The sequence below is a fragment of the Anguilla rostrata genome, chromosome 14 (genome assembly GCF_018555375.3).
Source record: "Anguilla rostrata isolate EN2019 chromosome 14, ASM1855537v3, whole genome shotgun sequence".
Taxonomy (NCBI): domain Eukaryota; kingdom Metazoa; phylum Chordata; class Actinopteri; order Anguilliformes; family Anguillidae; genus Anguilla; species Anguilla rostrata.
Genome location: NC_057946.1, coordinates 18,811,346 through 18,835,436, shown reverse-complemented (window position 1 = coordinate 18,835,436; position 24,091 = coordinate 18,811,346). Strand labels below are relative to the sequence as shown.

The 24,091-nt window shown below is 38.0% G+C and overlaps 2 protein-coding genes across 3 annotated transcripts in view; both read right to left on the bottom strand.

Annotated features, from left to right (window-relative positions):
• The window catches only part of LOC135240139 (tyrosine-protein kinase JAK2-like), a 33,304-nt gene extending 32,313 nt beyond the window's left edge, over positions 1–991 (bottom strand). Inside the window, exon 1 of one of the 2 annotated variants that reach the window (XM_064309444.1) lies at positions 246–991. Coding sequence is in view for 1 of the 2 variants with exons in the window: in XM_064309443.1 (XP_064165513.1) it covers positions 606–632 (27 nt within the window). In the remaining variant the exon portion in view is untranslated. The remainder of the gene's footprint in view (positions 1–245) is intronic. The other variant, XM_064309443.1, reaches the window with a different exon arrangement.
• A 6,175-nt stretch (positions 992–7,166) lies between these two features.
• On the bottom strand, positions 7,167–23,082 carry rcl1 (RNA terminal phosphate cyclase-like 1). The gene is made up of 9 exons (XM_064307275.1): positions 22,893–23,082; positions 21,450–21,521; positions 20,897–21,072; positions 19,948–20,022; positions 19,612–19,736; positions 18,601–18,726; positions 18,228–18,384; positions 9,966–10,069; positions 7,167–7,349 (listed from the first exon to the last, which is right to left on the bottom strand). The coding sequence occupies exons 1-9, from the start codon at positions 23,020–23,022 to the stop codon at positions 7,196–7,198; spliced, it is 1,119 nt and encodes a 372-aa protein (XP_064163345.1). The 5' UTR covers positions 23,023–23,082; the 3' UTR covers positions 7,167–7,195.
• Between the last annotated feature and the right edge of the window lie 1,009 nt (positions 23,083–24,091).

Here is a 24,091-nt window from a genome sequence, read left to right as displayed (position 1 = left end):
TATCTTGTTTAAATTATTTATGTATCGATAGCTAGCGTTTTTGTCACATATGCAAAGATACATCTGAAGCAAGAGAAGTTACTTTGAGGTAAAATAATTCCCAACACTGTATAGCAAGATGGCAACAAGACTAATGTTGACAGCTAACGTTGTCTGATATAATCGAATTGGTTAGACTAGCTAACTAAGTTTAGCTACCATTAGATAGTTAGCTAGCCAACGTTACAATATTCTGTGATACTTACTACTCCGCAGATATTCCGCTCTGATGAAATTCCGTCTTCTGATCTACCGTAGCTATGCTATTTTGGCTAAATGCCCACAATTGTTTACCAAGGTATTCAATGGTATTTAAAATAATTTGTTCGTCTTCAGTATGGTCTTTGATCCATTTGCCACGACTTGATCTTGTATAGTTGAAACGAGTTGGTTAGTCTGGCTTCGTTAGCTAGCTAGCTAATCTTGCTTGCAAGCTGTCTGTCTTGCGAACAACGCGTTGCTAGCTAACCAACTCGCTAGTTAACTAGCCGTGTTGTGAAATGAAATACACAGCCATTGAGTGACCGTAAAATATGGCCCCACTCTTCTTATAAACGAGCACGTACCGCCACTTCCTTCACGAACACAAACATGAAATAGCCTAGCCAACTAGCTAAGCAAGTTAGCTAGCTAGCTAACCTGGCTAGATCAATCCATTGACACCGCTCTCCACAGTCAAGAAGTTTTTGTAGTCCTCAGACACGGTCATATACTAGACAGTATGTAAAATCCTTCGTTCAGTGTGGCTAGTGCTAGGTTGTCAGAAGTCGCGTTGGAGGTGTCAATTCGATGTGACAGCTAGCTACTTATACACTTTGAAACAAAAATGTAAGCTTTCACGAATCAGACTACATAAAGGAACTGCCAGTGCCAGCCCAATACATTATTACTGCGCAGGCCAGGTACGCAAGTGCGCATCTCTGCGGACTGGAACGGAACTGAGCCAGGGCGTGCCGAGACAAAGGGGCGTAGCTAACCAGCTAGACGCTGCAACGGCGGTGAACTCCTTCCTCTTAAGCCGACGTAAATTTGCAGGTCAACACAGTACGTCTCGAACTACAGCCTATCGCAGCATGGCTGTGTTTATTGAACTAAACGCGCAGTCTCCAAAACTTCATAAATATGTAGTTTCGAATTTTGCTAGGATTGCTTTGACATTTTCCCAAATACATTAAAACATTTTAAACTATTATGTTACATAGTAAAATAATTTATACTATTGTACTTATTTGGCTAAACTTTATGTGACTCAGTATCATACATCAATGGGGCAAACATGTCTGGGTAGTTTTGTAAGATTGAATATTTATTGAATAGGCCAAAATATTTCTAATTTCTATCTGTATTTATTTATTGCCCCTTCTCCGATAGTCTGGTTATTTCTATGGGAAACCCTGAAAAGTGCCAGACTCTTGGTGCTGTATAGGTATGAGGCATGCCACCCCACAAGCTGTAACTCGGCATACCTGCCATCCCAATAGTGAATCATTTTGCAGGGTGTGTCTTTTAGTGAATGTGAACATAAATATATGTGGTGTGGACACAGATAACATGCAATTCTGTACTTTTCAGAAAAGAAAACTTGCACTCAGTTAATTTTTTGGTGTAGTTACACTAAAAGGGGGGTCTGAAAGCATTTAATTCACTGCAGTGTTCTAACCAGATTTGTTAAATTAGGCAGTGACCATTAATAGTTTAAATTGTAATTGCACTGTAATTCTGGACTGTTCACCTTGCTATCTCTAGCCACTCTTACTAATTAGCCACATTGTGGGGCACTGCAGCTGAAAAAAAGTTGACCAACGTATGCCACTAACTGAAGGCATATAGATTGGGTTTGGGAGCAGTACATACAGATTAAATTTTTTTTTGCCATAGATGAACAAAAAGGAAATTGTTTATTTGTTAAATTAATTACTGTTCCACACTGTTACATGAAGCCTACTTAGACTTGCTGAATAAACTGTGTGTGCAGCAGTGCATTATGCTAGACAGGAATAATTCCTTGTCATTTTTAGCTGAGTTTTGCTTTGGGCTCTTCTGAGAGCATCACACTCAGAGTTGCAGATTCTACAGCTTTTCTAGTGTTATGTTCATTGCTTAGGAGAAAAATACTGTGGCCAGTAACTGGTCTTTAATGAATAACACTTAAAAAGGATCCACACATATTTTCTGTTCTAAGTTTTGATTATGCGTAGCATAAACTGGAGATGCATAATATTCCAATTTCATGTATCATGGCTTCATGTCACATTTGTAGATTTCACAGATTTCAGTATATATAAATATTTCTGTTTCTTAAAAGCACAATCCTGTTATTACAATTTGGTGCTGAACAGATGCTTTTATCCAGAGTGGCTTACAAAGTAGTACAGATATAAGCTACAGTAATGGTATTTAGCAGCTTAGGTTGTATAATTTCAAAGAAAATAAGCACAAAGTCTGAATAATTAATACTTTTTGATTAATCTGAAAAAAAATTATATCAATGTTCATGGGTGGTTCTGGTTGGATGGTAACTTGTTCCTGTATCCAGTGTTAATTTGTTTCTGAAAGCTGAAAACCTGAACAATGTGGACATCCATATGGCCACTACTGCTCTTTGGTTTATATATGATTATGAACTGTGGAGTCAATTGCACCCCCATGTGGTCTTTTCCCACCACTACTCCTGCCCTTCAAAATATTTTGCTTTCCAGATGTCTCATTTATCAAATGTTTTTAAAAGTAGTATAAGGTGGAGCTAGTGAATATTTTTTGGCTTTGCCCCATCTCACACTTTCGCAATAAATGCAAAATCAGATACAATTCACCAGGGTATTAACCTCTTACACCAACCTGAGCAAACTCATATGCACATATTTGAGACATTAACCAAGCAGCTATTTGAACATACTAGTAGTCAGCTTACTTGCAAATAATGTTTTAAAGAGTTAATATGAAATTTATTTTATGGATAACATTGTCCCCATAATTTTGAAACTGAGCCATCCATGTTCACCATTTGTGTGTTTTGTCAATGAACAAAATCCTTGTTTTAGTAGACATTAATTCAAACTTCCAAACCTTCTTTACTTAATTTTTATAATAAATCAAGTCAAGTCAAGTAGAACTTTATTTGTCCCCAGTGGGGCAATTGGCTGTGCAGCAGTGAAAACAGTACCAAGGCAATTAAATACAACATATAATAAAAAGTATATATATTTCATGAATTATTATTTTTTATTTTGGGAACCTGCTGGAATGCAACCATTTTTTGCATGAAAGTTTATAGAGGGGTATAAATGAATAGTTCATCTAACTAGGTCAGTTCAGCCCCAGAATTCAGTTTTGATACAATAAGATATTGTAAATTACATATAATCTATAAATTCAAAAAGGTCATAGGAATTCAAAACCTAGTATTGTCAATAGGAACTAGGTATGCCTAGTTCCTATATTAAATTTGAATCCTAGACTCCTGTCACCACGTCTAAAGACAGTAAGTTTTACAGAGTGATGCCGCCTGACCACTTGTTGGTTCATAAGTAAAATCATCCTTGTCAATAGGGCCAGGCATCTCAGTCTCCAGACTCAAATCCAATTGAAAATTTGTGATTTGAATTGAAGAGGGCAGTCCACAAGCACAGACAGAAGGAGCTGAAGGCTTTTGAAAGATTCTTATTGGAGTAATGTTCAAAGATAATTAAAGTACAATGGATGACCATTCAGGAGTGTTGTGAAAGAAGAGTTCACAACTGAAGCAGTTTGTAAATATTTTACTTTTTTAGTAGATGCCATTGAATCATTTGCCAAAAGCTTTATGAATGAAAATACAGCTCAGTACATTCTTAATTTTATAGTCTCATTCACTTTTTACATGCCATAGCAAATATTCCCTGCACTGTCAACAAATGGTCCGGAATGCTGCCACTAGGCTTCTGACCAGGACCAACTGACATCACGTCACTTCCTGTCTTAGCATCATTACACTGGCTCCCAATGAAATGTAGGACTGAATTCAGAATTTTTGTTATTATCTGTAAGGCTTTGTATGGTCTGGTGCCAGCCTACATTAGTGAGTTACTCCATCCTTACACCACAAGTAGGGCTCTCAGATCTCCCATCTCCAGCACTAAACTAAAAGCTAAAGGTGATCAGGTTTATAAAAGTTTCCCGTAAAGTCTGGTGCAGCCACCCTTTAGACTTAAGATCTGTGGACACCGTCGACATTGCAAATGTTGGTGCTTGCTTGAAAATGTCTTAATTGCGCTAAAATGCAACAGTTGAAAATGAAAGTTTAAACTTTATCATTTACAAGGGAAGTTATTCTAATAGGAATGTATTGCCTATCTAAACAAATGAGAAAAATTTGGACAACAGCCGGAAAAGTAGAGTATTACCAAAAACATAGCACAGGTCATAACAGTACATGAAACCACACAGAATGACTATAACCTCTGTCCATAACACTAGTTTCCTCTGATCTTTGCAATGGAGAAATGTTTCCAGTATAAGGGTAAATCCTGCAGCAGTGAAATGTGAAACAACAAACTTTGAGCCCTGAAGTGCAAAACAGAATCATACAGAAGCTAGTAACCCTGAAGTGTGGATGCAACACAAAAGAGCAGTGACTTAGTTATATAAAATTTTTGTTTTTGCATTTTTTTTTTCTGTTCGTGTTTTGCATTTCAGTCTTCATTCTTCCATTTAAGTTTTTATACTGAACAAAGCAGGAGGGCTCAGTATTCGGCTTCTGGAGACAATGACGCTTATGCAAGTTGCATTTACAGGCATTTTTTTACAGCAGTGGGCTTGAGAACTTGCATAGCCATCAAGACATCAAGCTCCTTTTTAAAATTACATTCTAAATAAAAACAAAAAATTTTCGCCGCCATTTCCAAACAGAAAAATGCAAGCATACCTCTTAATCATGTGGTTTAATGAACACTAAATGCAAGGAGGGAACAAAAACACACAAGGTCTAAAAATGAAAAAAAGCTTACCTTGGTTCAATCCTTGAACACAACCCCATCAGTAAGGAAAAAGTAACAATAAAGGGATAGTTCATTTTTTGGAGCTTTTAAAAAAATACTATTTCAGTTGCTGTGTAAGCTTCTGTGGAGTTAGTTGAAGTGTATATATAAAATATTTTTGCTTAAAATCTCTAACCTTGCAAATGCCCTTATACCAGCCATTGTACAGCCGACAGGACATTAGGAACATCTGTGAATATCAAAAATACGCATTGCACATAAAACCTGTCTGACCAATCAAAAACATACATCAAAACAGAAATATCAAAAACCTCCAGAAAGTCAACTATCCATTTACATCCTATCCTGGGAAAAGATACAAGAACATGACTAGTGACAAATGCAGGATTCCTCATCAGATTAAATGTAATTTAGAAAGGAATGTATTCTGAATGCTTAAACATCAGCAGTGTAATAAACCATCCATTTCTTATTTTAGGCATATAGCAGACCTACATTTCACATACAGCCTATAGCTGGATGCACGTCCAGTTTTCCTGCCATTGTACAATGCTGTTGTCATATGCATGGATTAGCATTTTCAGTAAAGCTACATAAAAACTCATTGCATATGCATTACTAGCACCATAATCCCCAGCAGCAAACATTATTTCAGCTGGATCATCAATTTCTCAGAGTGCAAGGATTTTTGACCCTGGCAAGTGTACGTTTTCCTCTTGATTTTAATTTGATGAATGTTCTGTCCATACAGTTCAGTAGAATAATAAAACATGTTGGCACACATTTGCTTCACTATTCAGTCCCTTAGAAGCTACATGATCCAAACAATGATTGTTTTTAGTGGGATGTTTAGTCCATTTTCAAGCCTTTAGTTGAACAGTTACCTTGTGGTGCTGTCAAGAGAAAACTACTGGTTACAGAAATTCCTACAGGTCTTATAATATACAAATTATCTGTGCAGTTTCTAAATGCCTGCAAATCAGAAGAATAGGAGTGTCTGAATTAGAACTTGTTTCCTGTTCTGCACTGACCTCAGATACATGCTGTGCTTGTCTCAGCTCTTCAAACTCTTCTTTGGTGATATGGGTCATCCCCCGTGTGAGATGGGGATGCTGGGGGTTATTGGAATATGAATGGTGCTTGTCACTTGGCAACCTCAGCACAATTTCAGAATTGGGCTTTATTTTTCAGTCAAATGAAACACATCTAGAGATTCCAGAACTACTAAGATGTAGCTCTGTAGGTAACTTAATATAGCACACATTACACAGGGTACCCTAGAGAAGAGCCTTCTAATCACTTTCTTTAATCACCTTCAGGGCTATTGGGCTTTGCAGCCTAGTCATATATAATCCACACAAACCTACACTCTGCAGAAGCATGGAAGTGGTTTGCACCAAACATAATGAAAACGGGCTCTCAGTCACCAATACTTGTTTTCCAGCAGCAAACTCGACACAAACAAGCACTGAAAATATACTAAAGTTCACAGCAACACCAGTCATACAAAACAATGCACAATTCTGACTGTCTTAAAATCTTTCGCTGTAAAAATTCCACTGCTGATTTAATTACATCCAGATAACGGCCAGGCCATCAGCTTGTTGGCCACCATGTAACACTGTGCAGGAGGATCCAGGACATGCTCAGGAGGAGCCATGTCTTTAAAAGATTAGGGTGGGGGCCATCCCAGGCTGCAGGGAGATGCAGATCCAGTGCAATCCAGTGCAATCAGACTGGAGGGTGTTATCTCGAGGGTGAGACTAGGGAGCACCACCCACTGCAGGGAACAGAAATGGACTCGATGGAAGGTTAACCGAAAAACATGAGAGCACCAATCCTCCTGTCCATACTGAACAGGAGTAACAGTAACGAGCAAGCCATTCATTTTCCAGACACAAGAACGTTCAATTTGTGTCCTTTACATCCGTTTGGTATTACAAATTCTAAAAAATCAAAAGACCAAAAAAGAAACAAATCTAATTACACTGAATACTCCATACCCGAGGCATTCAGACAGCCCTAGGGGCAACCTGGGAAATTCACATCTACACACTACATAACAGCCACTACACTGCCTATAACCTATGATATAACTGATATAAGAAATGTGCAAGGTACTCGGACAATGATTTGACAATGGAGACAGAATTCCATTTCAGTATAAAAATTTGCAAGGTTTATTTGAGAGTTTTGCTGATGTTGGTGTAGCCAGCTCCAACGCAGGTCATCAGGACTTTATCCCCTCCCTTTTGGCTGTCCTCTGCATGCTTCTGCGTCTCCATCTTGAACATGATCTGAAAAAAGTCCCGGATGTGCCGCAGAAACTCTATCCTGAAAGAGAAAGGACATGAGTGGGGCACTGTGGACCAAGAGACTCAGGTTAGGGCATCTGGTCAGACAGACTCTACACTGACAGTAAAACCACATGAGAGTCCCTCTGGGTAGTTGATACAATTTGTCGCAATAAAAGAAAGAAAAATAATAATTTAAAAAATCAGGGTGGAGCAGTGGTTTAAAAAGTCAATCTCCGTCCATAAAGTGAAGGAGCCAGTGGTACACTGATTTTATATTATGGAATAAGATACAGAGTAAATTGCCTCAGTAAACAGTCTTTGATAAACAATGTTATCTGTGCAAGCTGGCCTGGATAAGGGCATCAGAAAAGCAAATAAATACTGCTTTGTGAGGAATTATAGCAATCCCAAGAAGCACAGTGGCCGTTGGCCTTCCATTGCGTCAGAGGTAACTGACAAGCACTGACCCAGGACAGCGAGTGCTCAGATAACCTGTGGCGGAAAGGACATTCTGATCAGTAAAGTGACTTAATAGTGAGCTTTTACATAACCAATCCAAGTACATTCCTGCTCTTGGAAAGTCACAACCCGCTTGGCCTTCTGGTTGGTTTAATAACAGACATACTCATAGGCAGATTCTTTAAATGCTGTATCCTGGGCCCAGGACATACCTTCACTGAACTACAGAGAGCAGCAGATGATGTTACATTATTCTTTAAAAATGCTGTTCTTTAACCAAGCAGAAAAATACCACTGTATCTTTTCAGTCGTCTGGCAGCAAAACAGGGAGGGAATTTATAATTATGTTTTCTTTCATGGCCCCAGAAGACGTAGAAGTTATTTCAGCTACGGGAATAAGTAACAATTATAGACTACAGCTTGTAATTGGCTTTTTTTGTTGTTTGTTTTAAAAATTAATCTGCACTAGGTTCAGTTTGTGGTATTTTATACTGTCTATAAATGATAAAGCGCAATCCTGAAATGATTAATGTGGAGATTTCCAATGGCCTACTACCATTTTTCCTACTCGATACATTCAGAGAAACTGAAAACCAATGTGTAAAATATCATAATTTTGAAAACTAGCAAAAACCTTGCTTTTCATTTAATTAACCATATTAAAATAAAACATTTGTGAGTGATGCACTCAAACATCTGGAAAAAAAGACATTCTTTGGCCATATCACCCAACCCCCAAGTACAACTATTTCTACATTATATAGAGCAATACATATTTTGGAGTAGGGGCACTTTTTTTGTTACTAGGTCATTTCAGGGGATTGTTTATCTTACCCGTTTATCACCCGTTTTATATTAGAATACAAAAACGATGCACCTCAATGTATAAAAAACTAAATAAGAATTCCTCTCCAAAGACAGATGAAATGTGATCCTCCATAGTCTCCTGCTGTGGGCCATTGCGATAGCACTGCCAATCTTCAGTTATCATAGTACTGTACTTTAGAAGCATACAGCACCGGTACCATGATAACTGAAAATGGACAGTTCATGTTCCCAAGGCTGCTGGACGGGGGTGGCCAGCTACTTTGGGCACTGGATTCTCAGCAGGTCACAATTAGGAATGAGGAGTCGAGACATACCTCAGGCACCCATCATTTAGCTTACTAAATGTGACGCGACACAAACATACTGTACATTCATCAAATTAGAAGACTGGCATTTCCATACACGAATGCTCTGTGCACACTCGTATAACGTTGTAAATGAAAATAATATTAGCTGAAACGCTATCTGACATTTTTTATGTATACGCATCGAGGTATACTAAATATTCTTGCAAATCCACCTACAACAGTGGTATTCACTCTTGTCCTTGGAGGTGCAGCATGGCTGGTGTTCATTTTCACCTTAAAAACAAATCAACTTTAATTAACTGCTTTAAATGGTCAACTAGGTGCTGAGTAACAACAAAAACCTGCACACACTGTGGATCTCCAATAGCAGGAATGAATACCACCATTTTATATGAAGGTGGACATTTGGAAATGTTTGGCAGGTATACGCGCAGCATTATGAATATGATTCAAGACTTTAAAGACCCGGTGCAATCATTTTTTAAATTTTGTTGAGAAAATTAAAATTGCTTTTCCTTTATCCTAAATGCAGTTCTCGACTGCCCACTACAGGAGGATGTGGTGTTGGTCATTTGGAGTTCATATTTATTGTGTAATCAAGACACTTCCATTATAAAGAATTTGCAGAGCAACTATTTACGGCGTTGCCAACCCTTACAGTACAAAGTCATGACACACCTCCAGTGTTCACGTTTCTAAAAGGCTATGCTTTCAAAAACAATAAAATATATTTGTTTATACATTTGAAAAAGTAAACATCTTTATCTTGTGGCAAAAACATCAATTACAAGAAAATGTTTTATTCCAGTGTCTTTAAGTTTGTGCCGGTTTATAAATCCCTGAGAGTATACATTGTATTGACCAAGCTAAGCCACTGCCTGAGGATGAAAATATTACAAATCAAAAGATTCCATGAAGGGAGCGAAGGTTCTTTGGAAATGCATGCAAAACTTATTTTCTGAGTACCTGACTGTTTACTGACCTCGGATGGAATTTTCTGTGGTCTGAAAGAACTTTGGATCAATGTTAGTGCCAAAAGTTGAGCACAGCTAGCTTACGTGTATGGAGAGAGCGGACCAAGCAGAGCTTTGGACACATCCTGCTGTCCCAGCGTCATGTAGAGTAGTGACAGGCTCTGATTGGTTGAATCCACACAGCCACCCTAAAACAACACAGGGAAAAATGAGAGGGGACACTCAACACCATGACTCAGTAGGGGCTTTTATCCATCAGAAGCTTAGGCGCTTTAGGTGAGACCGAACAATCCCCTTAAAAAAAATAAATAAATAAATAAAAAAAGCACATACAAAGTAAGTAAGATTAACATCTGTTTTCACCTTTAAATATGCCTACTAAATAAAGATACCTGCTTGGATGAACCCAGTAAACGAAAAGTAAAAGAACCAGTTCTCATCAACGGATACAACTTCAGGAACCATGTTCAGGTCACTGTAACAGTAGTGTACAAATCGTAGTGTACAAACCTTTCCAACGCTCCAAGCCATGCCCTAGGACCAACACTTACAAAATCACAGAGAAATATGATGAATTCCATTTAACAGATGTAATCATTTTAAAATTCAGCATTTCTTTATGACAGTCAAGAGTTGCATGAAACACCATTCCTTTTACTCGTTCAATTCCTTTAACCAAAGTAAAAGGTAAATTATGCTTGGAGACAGGCAAAATGAATTAATAAATGCACTGTCTGGAAGCTAGGGCAACATTCTTATTCATAACAAAAAAGAAAAAATAAATTCACACCTCTGTCCATAAACCTGAAATTTGGAAACTATTTTTCATGAAAATCAAGGGACAGAGCAAAATCAACCATTAACAACCGAATTTAGGACAATTGCCCCATCATTAAATAAATAGCTAAAGATCCCTCAAAATCATACAGTAACCACACAACATGGTCATTTTAAAATAGTCATGAAAAAAACATTCATCTGTAGAAATAAAGAAAAAGGTTGATACAATTTATCAGCAGACATTTGATAGAAGTCGCCTAACAATTAGCTAGACCAGCAACACAGTATTGAAGTTCCACATACTTTGCATTTTTGTTAATAGTCTGAGGGCAGAGACTATTTTTTACATTTAAAAAAACAGAACTGCATCATGTGCAGGCTTTTAGGCCTGTTACTGTGTGTTTATGCGTGACTTCTGGTCAGCACGAATATGATTCAATCACTTAATTACCTTCAAGCACTGAGGAAACGTTGTTCACAGCATAAATGTGATCTGATGAGATTCCTGTGTTTACTGACTGACCCAAATACTGACGGGAACATAACATATGCTGGGAATAGGTCCTCTGAAAAATACATTAAAACTATGGATTCTTACAAAAATAAGAGTTCTTTACCATTTAATTTTTGCGATCATTAAGTTATTTTTTTGTAAAAAAAAAAAAAAACAAACAAAACAAAAAAAAAAACAAATAATGCAAATGTGACCTTTTTGTAGTTAAAAAAGGTATTAAAGTCGATCTTTTATGTTGGTATACCGTCTTTGCTGGAAAAATTAAGATTATAGGCAAAAAAACTGGAGAACCGTTGCTGTTTGCGGCTCGTCCACTAAAATATTAGCTAAAACTACCTTTAGCTTTTTGAGCTTAAGGAAATCTGTTTCTCAACCATTACACAGCAGAGGTTTTAGTGAGAGCAAATCTCTTACTTCTACACAAGCAGACCATTTCATGTCAATTTGACCATTTTAACAAATCCCATAACCAAAACCCTAATAACAATAAACCAAGTCAGGTTAGAACATGTCCAATACTTACACCTTCATTGCGTGGTACGTTATGACAGTTATCCATAACACTATTACACTTATACAACCCATTCAAGCAGGATCAAAGCAGTCGAACAAAACTGCCAGCTTGAGCAAGGGTGCGATAAACCCCTGCCATACTTTTTCATAGAGTGCAAAGCAACTTCCAAATCCCAACTGCTGAGAAACGTCTGGAAACTCCCTAAAACCCAGAGGTATGAATCAACATCAACAGATTTAACAGATCAAATTTCATATACTCTGGGGATTATATAAGCATATTACCCTCAGCTATTCCTAAAGCTTTGTCCACACAGCCAGAGAAAACCAATGGTTACATCTCTCAGCGGCACAGTGACACTTTACAACCAAGAACTCCTTTGCTGAACTGCTTTGCTGTAGAGGTACAAAGCTGATTTCTAAGATTTTAAACATCAACATACTTTCAGATATTTTTACAATCAGTTTTTTATTTTTTTATTTTTTTTACAGCCGCAGGACGTAAAGACCATGCATCAACCAGGGTACAGTGCCTCAGAACAGAATTCCACTTTATTTCATCCAAGCACATTTTATAATAATAATAATAATAATAATAATGCTACTACTACTAATAATAATAATAATAATAATTATTATTATTATAATTTCTACTGAAACAAAGTCCTAGCTAGATGTTAGCACCGCTAATCCCAAGTAAAATGGCCAGCCAGTGAAATAGGTAGTGATGTAGCAGATGTTACAAACACGCAATTACACACCAAAAATGGCTTGTGTACTCCACCTAGGAGTCCTACATTAAAATAGGGAAGAGAGAACAAAAATGTAGTATCTTCATTCCCATATCTATGTGGACTTACAACCAGACACAAGCAATGAAGAGGTGAATTATTGTATTAAACTGTTCACCTTATTTTTTTTAAATAAAAACCCAGCATTTAACTGTAATCACAGATGTTCCAAATGGAAGCTTTCTGTCTGAGAAAAACTGTAATTTAAATAACTATTTAATTGCAATAGATGTTTGGTGCTGCCAAATGCTCTTGAGCAGCAGAAAAATATCTTGGGGAAATTCTTTGTTCACAAGGCTGGTTGTATTGAGGAAATGTGTTGTTTAAATGAACAACCACCAAGGTTACAGTAGGTCACTCAGGGTTATGTAATGACAATTGATTAAAGGCATACATATACTTAATATTACAGCACAAATAGACTGAAAAATATGCTGATGAAACACACTGGTATGAACAAAAGTAGAGCTTTTAGTGCGAAATTAACTTTGTGACGGTACCCTCCCAAATTTAACTTTGATTACGTAAAGATAAATCTGGCAGTAGGCTAAACCCATTTGGAATTTTGGACATTGTGCTTGTTATGGGTGTTGAGAATAATCTGTGATGGCTTCAAGCACCGATGAATGCCCAGCAACCTGCAAGCATCCTACATGGAACCACATAAGACAGAAGGGAAGAAATGGCATCAAATCTAACTCGCAGATGCAATAGACATACTAACGACGACAGACAAAACAATCCAAGCTTGATTTTTTACCCTAGTGAAAATAGTTGTATTTTTACAATAGGCATATGAACCACGGTTGTTAAAAAAAAAAAAAAAAAAATCTTTGTATTGGTCTCCACTGAGGTGTATGAGGTGACGTTACAGTCTGTCTTCAGGGGTACAACCAAACAGGCTATTCTAGAAATGTTCCATGCTCAATTGGCTTGATTTGGGTTGCTTAATAGTTTTATCTAGCAAGCCTCAGCTTTTTCTCATATATTCAATTTGTACTGATTAAATAAAAGCCAAAGTGACTAAGGGATTTTTTTTTTTTTTTTTTAAACCTATGAAGTTTCTGGATACAAAGTAAAGGTATACACATGAAAATTCGTGAACCAAATTTTTTTCCCCAACCATTAGCAATAATTAAAAATTAAAACACCATTTGCGTGTCGTTTGGTTAGATTGCTCTTATTAAATTAGTGATGTGTTGCATGCATTCCCAACTTACTCAATACAGGAGTCAAATCTCGGTAACGGCAAGGACTTTCCCACCATCCCCACTTCTCCACCATAGTCTATCTTAGAAACTGTTCTAGCAGCATCCATTGGATGCCCAACTCCCTGACCTCTACACAATGAAAGCACGCATTTCAAGGATGGATTAATATTTTGAAAGGCAAGCCATCCTAAAACAAGACAATTACCAGGAATGCTTGCAAAGGCTTATTGAAATTATACTGACACTAGTTCATAAAAAGTGAAGGGAAGATTTAACTTATAAGAAGTAAACGTTTTGATCCACAACATTTTTAAAAAAGTTGCACAAAACAGAACATTACATAAATGCAGTAACATGACATGGCACTTTTTGCCAATCATTTTGTATTTTCATAACATTTGATCTAAAATATTGAGAAATGTACAGTACTCACATTACATCCCCGTTTGCTCAACGCGGCTCCAACAGACACTGTCCATCCCGTTACTCTGGTATACTACAACGGTTGGCCATAGGTATTGATTAACCACAAACTAAACATGGAGATGGGCATGTCTATCAGGGGACGCACGCACTGGCGTCCATTTCAAACATTAACAGTTCCTAGCAGGGCTTGTTTTTCTCCCTCACCCCTCACCTGCTGACCAATGAGGAGCAGCCATGGGCCACACTCAAGAAGACAACAATATTCTGCATTCTAAACCAATCATCAAATTCCGCACACTAACAAGACTCACATGTTCTCATGAGGAGGGTGACTAGACAAGCTGTGAGTAAAGCAAGAGAGCAAAAAGAAAGTCCAACTCAATATTTTCTTTATGTATTAAATTGCTATTAATGTTTTCTTTATCAGTAGTGCAAGTCCCTTCAATAGGTTTCCAAAATACAAAATTACAAGAATATAATCAGTCACCATTTGACACCAGTGACAACACATAAGACCACTTTGACTAACCTGCCATTCTCTTTAGTACAGGATTATGCATTGACGTGGGCAAATTAGAACAGAAAAACATTTTGGTCAGGTCATAGCCATCTACATGCCAAAACTGCCTGAGTACAATCAGCATTCCACATCCAAAAAAACCCTTTCACCCTCTAACCATGATTATAATGCACGCACAAAAGATCCATCACCCAGTTTGCTACTTACAGCAATCATTGGTATGTAAAATTTATTAAAAGCTTGTAAGTTGTACCACCATGACAAGACTGACACTAACCTATATATCTACACTATTATTCTAAATCGATATAATGATCAAATGTCTTAAGGTCATGGGAAACAAAGATCAAAGCTAATGATAGTGCTAAGGGGCATTTACCATGGAATCTAAAAATAAAAATTTAAATTTTTATTGTCAATTGTCAATTTTTCTTTATAGGTTTTAAACACAAGCCATGATTGCAGACTATCAAAAACTGAAAGCTTTGAAATTGCTCAGGTTTAAATCAACCCAACTTTCAAATCATACCAATGACCATATGTAAGAGGCCAGCACAGTAATAGGGTTGTATCTGCATCAACTGAGAACAGCTTTAAAAAAAGTCTACTCACTGGTGTCAGTCTGTTGCCAATATCATGACATAGAATGGGTCGTCATTATGAAATAATGTGTTAAATAAAATTTGTTACATTTCTCTTACATAAGCTGAAGTCTGCTCTTATCTACTTCTTCCAAAAATGTGGAAACATGGTTGCAGTTTGCATTTGTGCTATAATGTAAAACAGGGAGGTACCTGCACCAGCCAATAAAATACCGCTCCCAGAATTTCCATAGTGTGCACCCCATATGTAAAAATGTCAGTCTATTGCATCGCAGTCAGTAATGTTCTACTGAACTGATATTAAACACAATCACATTATGTCTACATAATTCATTATGCATAAACAGTGTGGCATGTTTCTTTTGAAGCTCATAAATAGCCCTCTGATTTTAGAAAATGGGTTCAACTGAATAAAGTATTATTGTTTAAGCAGGCTCATACTTACTTCCATAGTACCCTGGGGTTCTTAATGTCTTATGACTGCCTTTTTTTGCATGTTTGAAGCTCTAAAACAGAAAATGAGTTACTGAGGTAAAGTAAGGGATAAGCCATGACAAGGTAGTCTGTTACTGAAAAATAATGACCAATGTGGAAGCAAAGAACCACCCCACCCCCACCCTAACCCTAACCCAACCCCCCGGCTTATTACACAGCTAATTAAGCATATGAAAAAATCCATAAATAATTTGAAACAAAAATATTGATTTAAAGTGATCTTATTACTACAAATAAATTTTAATTAATGAGAAACAGATTTTCCATTGTATTCTCATAGATAATATGGGACTATTCGGAAGTATTGGCTAACGGGAGTATTGGAGTAAGTAAGATACAAAGCAAGTTAACAGTAGAACCGCTTCAATTCCATACGACCTTAAGTATAAAACATTGCATTTGATGTCAAGAATTGTGCAAACAATACTTTAGTTGTGTTGGCACAGGCCATTTTTATATATTTAAAAAATGTAATATCGAACTCTACTGACGTCAATGGCAGAACGATAGCAGGAACAGTTGTACACAGAACCGCTGTACCAATGGCCTAAATACTACTCTCCCCCCCGCCTCTTCATTTCTGGCTCACAGTCACTCCACTCACACTCTCAGTGTCATTGACATTCATTTCCTCCCCAGAATCTGATTCAGGCTCAATCACCAGAATCATTGCACAGCTTTGTTGAATGCTCGATTCTGATTGGCCACTTCAAGGATTCCATGATTAAATATTTCTGAATAATGGCCGCTGTCACAGGTAAGCAACCGGCTGAACTCCTTTCATACCACTCCGCAGAAAGAAGTGCCGCAGCAGTGCCATTTCATATTCTGATATAATTTTAATATCAATATTGCGTTGAAAATAAAGATATGAACACTTACAAAAAATAAAATGGTCACTATTCTTGAACCCTTTTGACTACTCTTCTGAAAGGTAACTCTTGGGAGTTTGTTCTCCAAGAGTCAAAATTACTCTAAATCTTACTGAAACAAAGAAACAGAAGCTCAAACACAGTGGAAGGTTTTTTCCCCTCAATAAAATAAATAAATATATCATTTGGGTAAGTAAATAAAGATGCTTATGGCTGTGCCTGATGGGCTTAGAAACACAACAGAGCCACAGCCACAACATTGGACAAATCCTGGTTCAGATTTGATGACAATACCATGAAAAATGAGCATTGTTTTTTTCTGAGCTATGTCTACGGGTTTCCAAGCAGGCCATTTGGAGATGCCATTGTTCCAGAGAGTCTATACAAACTGAAAATAATAATATTCCTAAGTACACAATACTTTCAGCGTGTACGCAATGGTGAAACTGACAGCAATGATAATTCCTCTGCAGAATTGTGAAGTAACCAATGGACATTCTCTCGACAATTTCTCAGAGCACATTTTGAATCCTTACCATGATAACAATACAGACTTTACAGCAGGGGTCCTCAATCTTACCCAGTAAGTAAAATATTTTATACAGAGAGAATCTTGAGCTTTCACACTTTCAAATGGTATATCCTATGACCAGAATGAGAAATGTCACCATAAAAAATAGAATTAATGCAAATAAACCCACTCAAGCCAGTGCGACTTAAGGGGTTACATTGCCATGAACGGTCAAACTGACCATCATATATCTTGCCTGTATGCTTGATCATTTTGATTGCGGTGTGTAACGTGGTTGAAAAATGAGAAGGCTACCAATGCCATGCGCGCTTGTGTTGTCTATAGGGGTGCACCGATCGATCGGCCGTGATCAGAACCAGCCGGTTTTCACTCCGTAAGACGCGACCGGCAGGTTTATTTTTATTTTGTACGATCCAGTATTCCGGTTTTGTGATGTAAGAAATGTGAGCAGAGTCCATGCACAAGCAGCACTGGAATGCTGCTGCTATATCTTTGCCAAAATGTCAGCAGTCTGGAAACAATACAAAGTGTGTGAAGCAAACATTAAAGGTCTGTTTTTTTTTTTTTTTTCTTCAACCTGGGTCTTATTTTTGTAATATTTTTCACCAATCCAATTGGTTATGATAGTATTTTACGTAAATCGACATTTGGTGTCAAATTATTCATCTATTTATTTCATAAGATATTTATCCGTGTACTAAGCGGAGTAATCCACTCCAAGGTGGTCTGCTTTCGAAAAAAAAAAATATAATGTAATTAAAATAATGACCTTCATGGAGACAACCCTTTCTTCTTCACTTCCACATCGGTCATTATCTTCCAATAGCAGACCACCTTGTTGTGGCTTATCTCTTACATACATTCGCCGTAGAATGCCTGAAGTGACCAATCAGAATTGAATATTCAACGAAGTCATGTAATAATGAAAAAGAATGGGATAATTATGTACATGCAAGTGGTCCTGCATGATGAACCTCCAGTGCAAATAAGTTTCATGCATAACAGTCAGGGGACTGCACGTGCCAAAACTGAACACGCAGCGTTCTGTGACAGACAGGAAGTGCACAAAGGGCGTGCCGGCCGCGCTCACCCGGTAAATTTCCCCCAGCAGCAGCTTAGCGCAGTTCCTGCCCAGGTCCTCCGGCAGCACAGGGTCACCCTGCCCCTGGGGGCTCGATACGAGCTCCGCGCAGAGGAAGGCACCATTTGTAGTCTCTGCCACCAGGGTAAGGCCGAAGCCTGGGGATCTGGGAGAGAAGTCGGGGAATGTGATGAGAAGGACACAATAACTAAACACAAGGAAGCCACCATCGCTGGGGGAGAAAAAAAAACGCAGGCAAAACATGGTTTGTGGGAATGTGTTGGTTCAAGAATCATTTGCCACGGTTTGTCAAAGAATGTCGCCATCTATTGGTCAATTTGAAGGCACTGTCACGGAGAACAGACATGAAGTCAAGACTTACTTCCCAGCGTTGGCACCCTTCATGTGGTCCGTGTAGATGTAAATGTCTGGAATGAATTTGTTCAAAATGCTTCTAGCAGAGTCCACTATTCTGTTTGCCATCTGGGGGGAAACTCGTACAGAATACCTGATAATGACCGTTAAGGAATACAATCGGAGTCACAAAGAGAACTGTTTCCAAGCTAAAATGTAACAATGGCCACCTATGGCACCACTCACTAAATAAATTTTTTTTTTAAACCCATCAATAACTATTTTTTATCACTAAAAGGAGTCCTCATTAAAGGAAGAATTCACTGCAACATAGTTCAGTATGTTGCCACTTGTGAGAGCAATTCTAAACCAAATTCAGCTAGCATTTTGAAGGTCATAAATGGAACGCTGTTAAAATTTTGTTGTACTCAACAAAACCAGTCTTCTGATTTGGCAGTGTTACACAATTTCCATCAAGCATTTTACTAACACCTCAATCACTTTGCATAATCTATGCAAGCTTGAAGCAAGCATGCTAATAGCAAAGTACTCCCTCCAGACAAAAGGTAGGAATATTAGACGGATACATCAAATTCCTCAGCTGACAGAGGACAAGTATCAACGCATGTACAGATGACTCATTTTAAAATGACAAGTAGCACAGAGCATGAATGCTGATGTACCTGTTGTATAAGCCTGGAGCAGAGTTCACTTGCTTAGGAGCAGCAAAGTATTACATGCATTATAGGTATTCATTACCATACATAAATATTAAAAATACATTTGATGTTTGTATTTTTGCGTGATTTTTTTTCCCCACTCGGGATTACTGTTAATTTCTTTGTACAAACATTTCTGCTTCCTACTTTCTACCAAACATTTCCTTGAAATTAAGCATTTCATAGGCCAATTCAGCTGATTTTAAGCTAAGCAATAGTCAGCATTTCTTTCTTTTTACACGTTCCCCATCCCACAACCGATGGAAGGCAGAGTTGACTCAGAGCACAAGTTAAATGAATTGATAGAGAACATGGGATACGCTGTTCCCCGGATGCGCTTGATTTTGCCTGGATCAGTCAGTTGGACAGGTCGGATGGTTCTGCGCACTGGACAGGAGAAATGTACTTCACCTCCTCCTCCAGGAGGCATCCCCCTCTTCACTATCTGTGCAAGTGAGAGAGTCAAGACATACTGACAACATAGCCAAAATTCACAGCACGTCACAAAACAAGCTGTAATGTTTCCACTCCCTTACAGTATTGACTGGACACCAAAACATAATATCTGCACAGGAAGTAGACAAAAAGGGGAAAAAAAGGCTTTGGACACAACTCCCCAGATAAAAAGTCAGTTTGAGAAAATCAACAGGCATTACCTTTAGCTCGAGGCCTTCTCCGTCAAGCCCAAACTTTTTCATCAAAGGGACAGAGCTTGCCTTTAATGCATCAACCTAGAAGAGACAACCCGTTGTGTTGTATTTGGTTTATGGAGCCCAAGAAAAAAATATATAATAAGCAATGCAAGGCACTCATCTGTGACCCAACTGAAGATTTTGAAAGTGCTGAAAATAGCTTCATTCCCAGGAGACACCCAGTGTTCAAGCTGGGAGACCTAACTTGAATAATAGCAGCTCCGCTTCACACAAAGGTGACACTTCTGCTTGCATTCCCACCTGCTTTAATTTACAGTTGGACGGCCTCGCACTGCACACTGCCACTTCAGAAAGTATTTATAGACATCTCATGAAGCAACAGAGTAATTCCCCTTTTTATAACCCAGGGTGCTCTCGCAATTAATTCACCATCAACAAATCTGTGAGGTTTCTTTATATTGTAACGGGTCTGAAGCAGCAAATGTTCCTAGATGTAATATGGCCTAAAGGCTGCCTCCATAAATCAAGTTATTTCTTCAATTAGGGAGGAAGCAGCAAATAAAATAAAATTAAAAAAACTAACTGTAATGCTCTCAAGACAAACTACCTACAGGACAAAAGGACTGCAAAGGGCTGCATTTACAGAGGGTACAATGTGTCCCAATCAAGGACAATGCACCATTTAACTCAGGAAAGAATATATGAATCAATATATGAATGAACATTGCGAAAACATTAAAATATTTCTCTCAAATATACCTTTAACACCATATATTCATTGCAACCTGAAATTTGTATATACCAGTATGTAAATATATGCCGGTGTACACACACAGACACACACACACACACAGACACACAGACACACAGACACACAGACACACAGACACACACACACTACATAAGGCATATATAGCATGTTGCATAGAGGATGCTGAAGAGCCAGGCTTACCGATGGGTCTATCTGGTCATTGGTGACGCCTTTGAGGACGGCTCGGAGTGGACTCTTCATGAACGGGGCGAGCATTAGGAGGGCCTCCAGATAGTACCCCACAGAGCGCTGAGGGTTGCACTCGTGCTCCACAGAGCCACCGTACAGCAGACCCGGCTGAAAGGACAGGACTGTGCCTGCAGGGCAGTGGCAACACATGCTGTGGGTCAGACTGTGGCGTCACATTCAATTCAATTTTATTTCTATAGCGCTTTTTACAGAGAACTGTCACAGAGAAGCACGGCAAGAGACAGAGCAAAAAAGAGCACACAGAGCAAACACCAGGCCTGAACCCCCAAATAGCAGGTAGCAACATTCAGCTGTCAAACAATGCAACTCAGCCTGAGGTACTCATTGAAGGAGTACATAAGTCCATAATTGTAAGGCTCCAAAATGGTGTTGTCCGGAAAAAGCCACTCACAGCAAGGATTATTCGTAGCAACCGTTTATGAATATTTCAGTCAAAAGTAGTCATAGTAAGCTAGAGACTTGGGCTACATTTTCAAAAACTCACCAGTTTGATTAATTTCAATTCTGGTGCCATTGGTTATTTTGTCCATGAGCCGGATAAAGCTGGCTTCAAAATCTATGGAAGTAATATCACAGCAAATTACTCAATGCACATTTTATATACAGTCAAATGCACTTTTTATATGAATGCATATACAGACATACAAATACGGTGAAGTGCAAATATTTAAGAAATTGTGCACACGTATAATATTCAATTAATTCTACAGTGATTATGATTCTATTCGTTCTTCTTTGTGATTTGAATTATTTGTAACAATAAATAACATTTAATACAGATAGTGCAGATAAAACCAAGAGTAAACTGTGATAGCTAAGTGATGCCTAGTATAAGTCTCACAGCAATTAGAGGCCACTGATTGCATTTACAGGGCAGGTTCATTTAACTACCATAGCAGTTTGAATAAAGTTTTCCCCTCTTTATTCAGTCAGGGAAAGCAGAGACACTCACAGATAGAGATGGCATCACAGTACAAAATGTGCCATGACAACGAATGGAAACCATGGGCCCCTTGCAGATTGAAGACTGTCAATGATGACTTGGTTGAACTGAAGGTACATGCTGATTTGATTCAATTCATTGCTTTGAAATGGTTTACCTTATTTTATAAGTTAAAGGGCACATGAACTCCAGAAAAGGGATTGTATGGAATAATAGTTTCATACCTATTTATTTTTATGCACCTTGCCGAATGTTAAATTATTTTTCTCTACACTATCTACACAATTTCAGGTATGCTGGCCCCCAAATATTTATATATCAGTTTAACTTCAGAGTACAAAATGAATGCAAATTGAAGTTCAATGAGTGATACACTTGGCTTTTCTTTTATGGGGATTGACCGGTTAATCTGACCAAAAGACAGCTATCTGACCATGGGCTAGCCAACAACCTAAAAAGCTAACGTTATAGAGGCAAGACAGTTGAACGGGAACACTCATTTATCTACAGGAGGTGAGCAGATAATTAGAAAACCATCAGCTGCCTGATGGATGAAAACGATAGGTAACGTTGTAAATTCAATAAATTAACCAACCTATGCAGCCGCTACGCAGCCGCAATACTGGAAAAAAACTTCTCGTTAGGTATGCAGAGCAGTGTTGCTGGATGTCTCAACATCGCTGGCTAACACAAGCTTATGACTACACAAATAAATCAACTAACTTTGGAATCGTAGCTAGTTACTTTGTACAAGTTAGCAAACGAGTCTAAAGTCGAAATGCGATTCGTTTATAATTCAACTATCTGCAACTTGGGCTAAGCGTTCGCTGGCTTTCTCTACAGTACAGTATATCAGGTAGGTAATATTTTTATATGCACGTGGACTACCACCTAATGATTCAACTAACAACTGCGTAGCAGCTAGCTACCTAGCAATCTCAGACAATATTTCAGACAAATACATTTTTGATTTCTCAAACCTACCTCTGAGTCCGGGATTGTCATCTTTTGATCGTATATTCTGGATTGCAACCTTCTTCCCACTTAATAAAGATAGAACAAGTCTCTGTCTGAAAAAATTGCACCCTTCGTATACCAACCCCTTATTCGCCATGTTGTTGTTTAAAGCTACACCTCCAACTCCATGCACATGTTTTAAAAAAGACAGGATATGCAGGAGGGGTCAGCAGTCATGTGACTACAGGACGGCACGAGGAACATATCGTACCAAAATGTTAAAGATTTTGGACTGAGACTAGAAGGACAACTTAGATGTGTGACTAATAAAATAACGAAAATGTAAGCCGTATGCCCCGTAAATGTGATCCAATTAAACCACTGACACGTGCTATAAATTGGGTAATTTTCTATGTTATTTTAAAACAACCCCTCTAAACGTATGCAACTCAGACTAATAGCCAGCAGGGCCTTTTGTCAGTTGTCCGTCCGAGTTGTCCGTTTAGTCCTTCGTTCTGCCCTGTCAGTCCACTTGCCTATTGGTCACCACTAGATGTCCCAGTATGAATAATACTCGTCGTCGAATAATAGAAAATTATACGCACAGAAAAATGGTGTATCAATAAATGAATTAATATATTTAAAAAGAAAATCAGTTCTTATTATTTAATTCAGTGTCGTGTAAACCATTCTTAAGGGCAACATACAAAAACATTTTATCTCTGATAGTGTCTTGGTTCAACCCAATAAATCTAGTTTAGTTCTCATTTAATATTTAGTTATGCGAGTGAGAAGTCACAGATCTCTACAGTCATTCAAACAAAGGCGCACAAGAATTAGAAAAAGGCAATAGCAAGATATAGGTGACGCATTGGATTTGCTGGAAGACGATGTGAATATGGAATTAGAATAGACACACGTTCCAATCACAAAAGTAATAGAGTTACTGTGCAACGCATATATAGCTTATATGTTATACACAGAGATGGCTAGACAATATGGCAAAAATGTTTTGAACTGTTTCGCCCTCTAACGTAATATTTTGAAATGAATTATATCCTATACATACATAAAAGTTGAACATTAGATGTCTTTAATTGTATGTTCTTAAGTGTTTTTATATGTGATGTAGGCCAGGTCTCCCTTGTAAGAGAATCTTGTTTTGTATCTCTATGGGACTTTCTGGTTAAATAAAGGAGAAATAATAATAATAATAATAATTATAA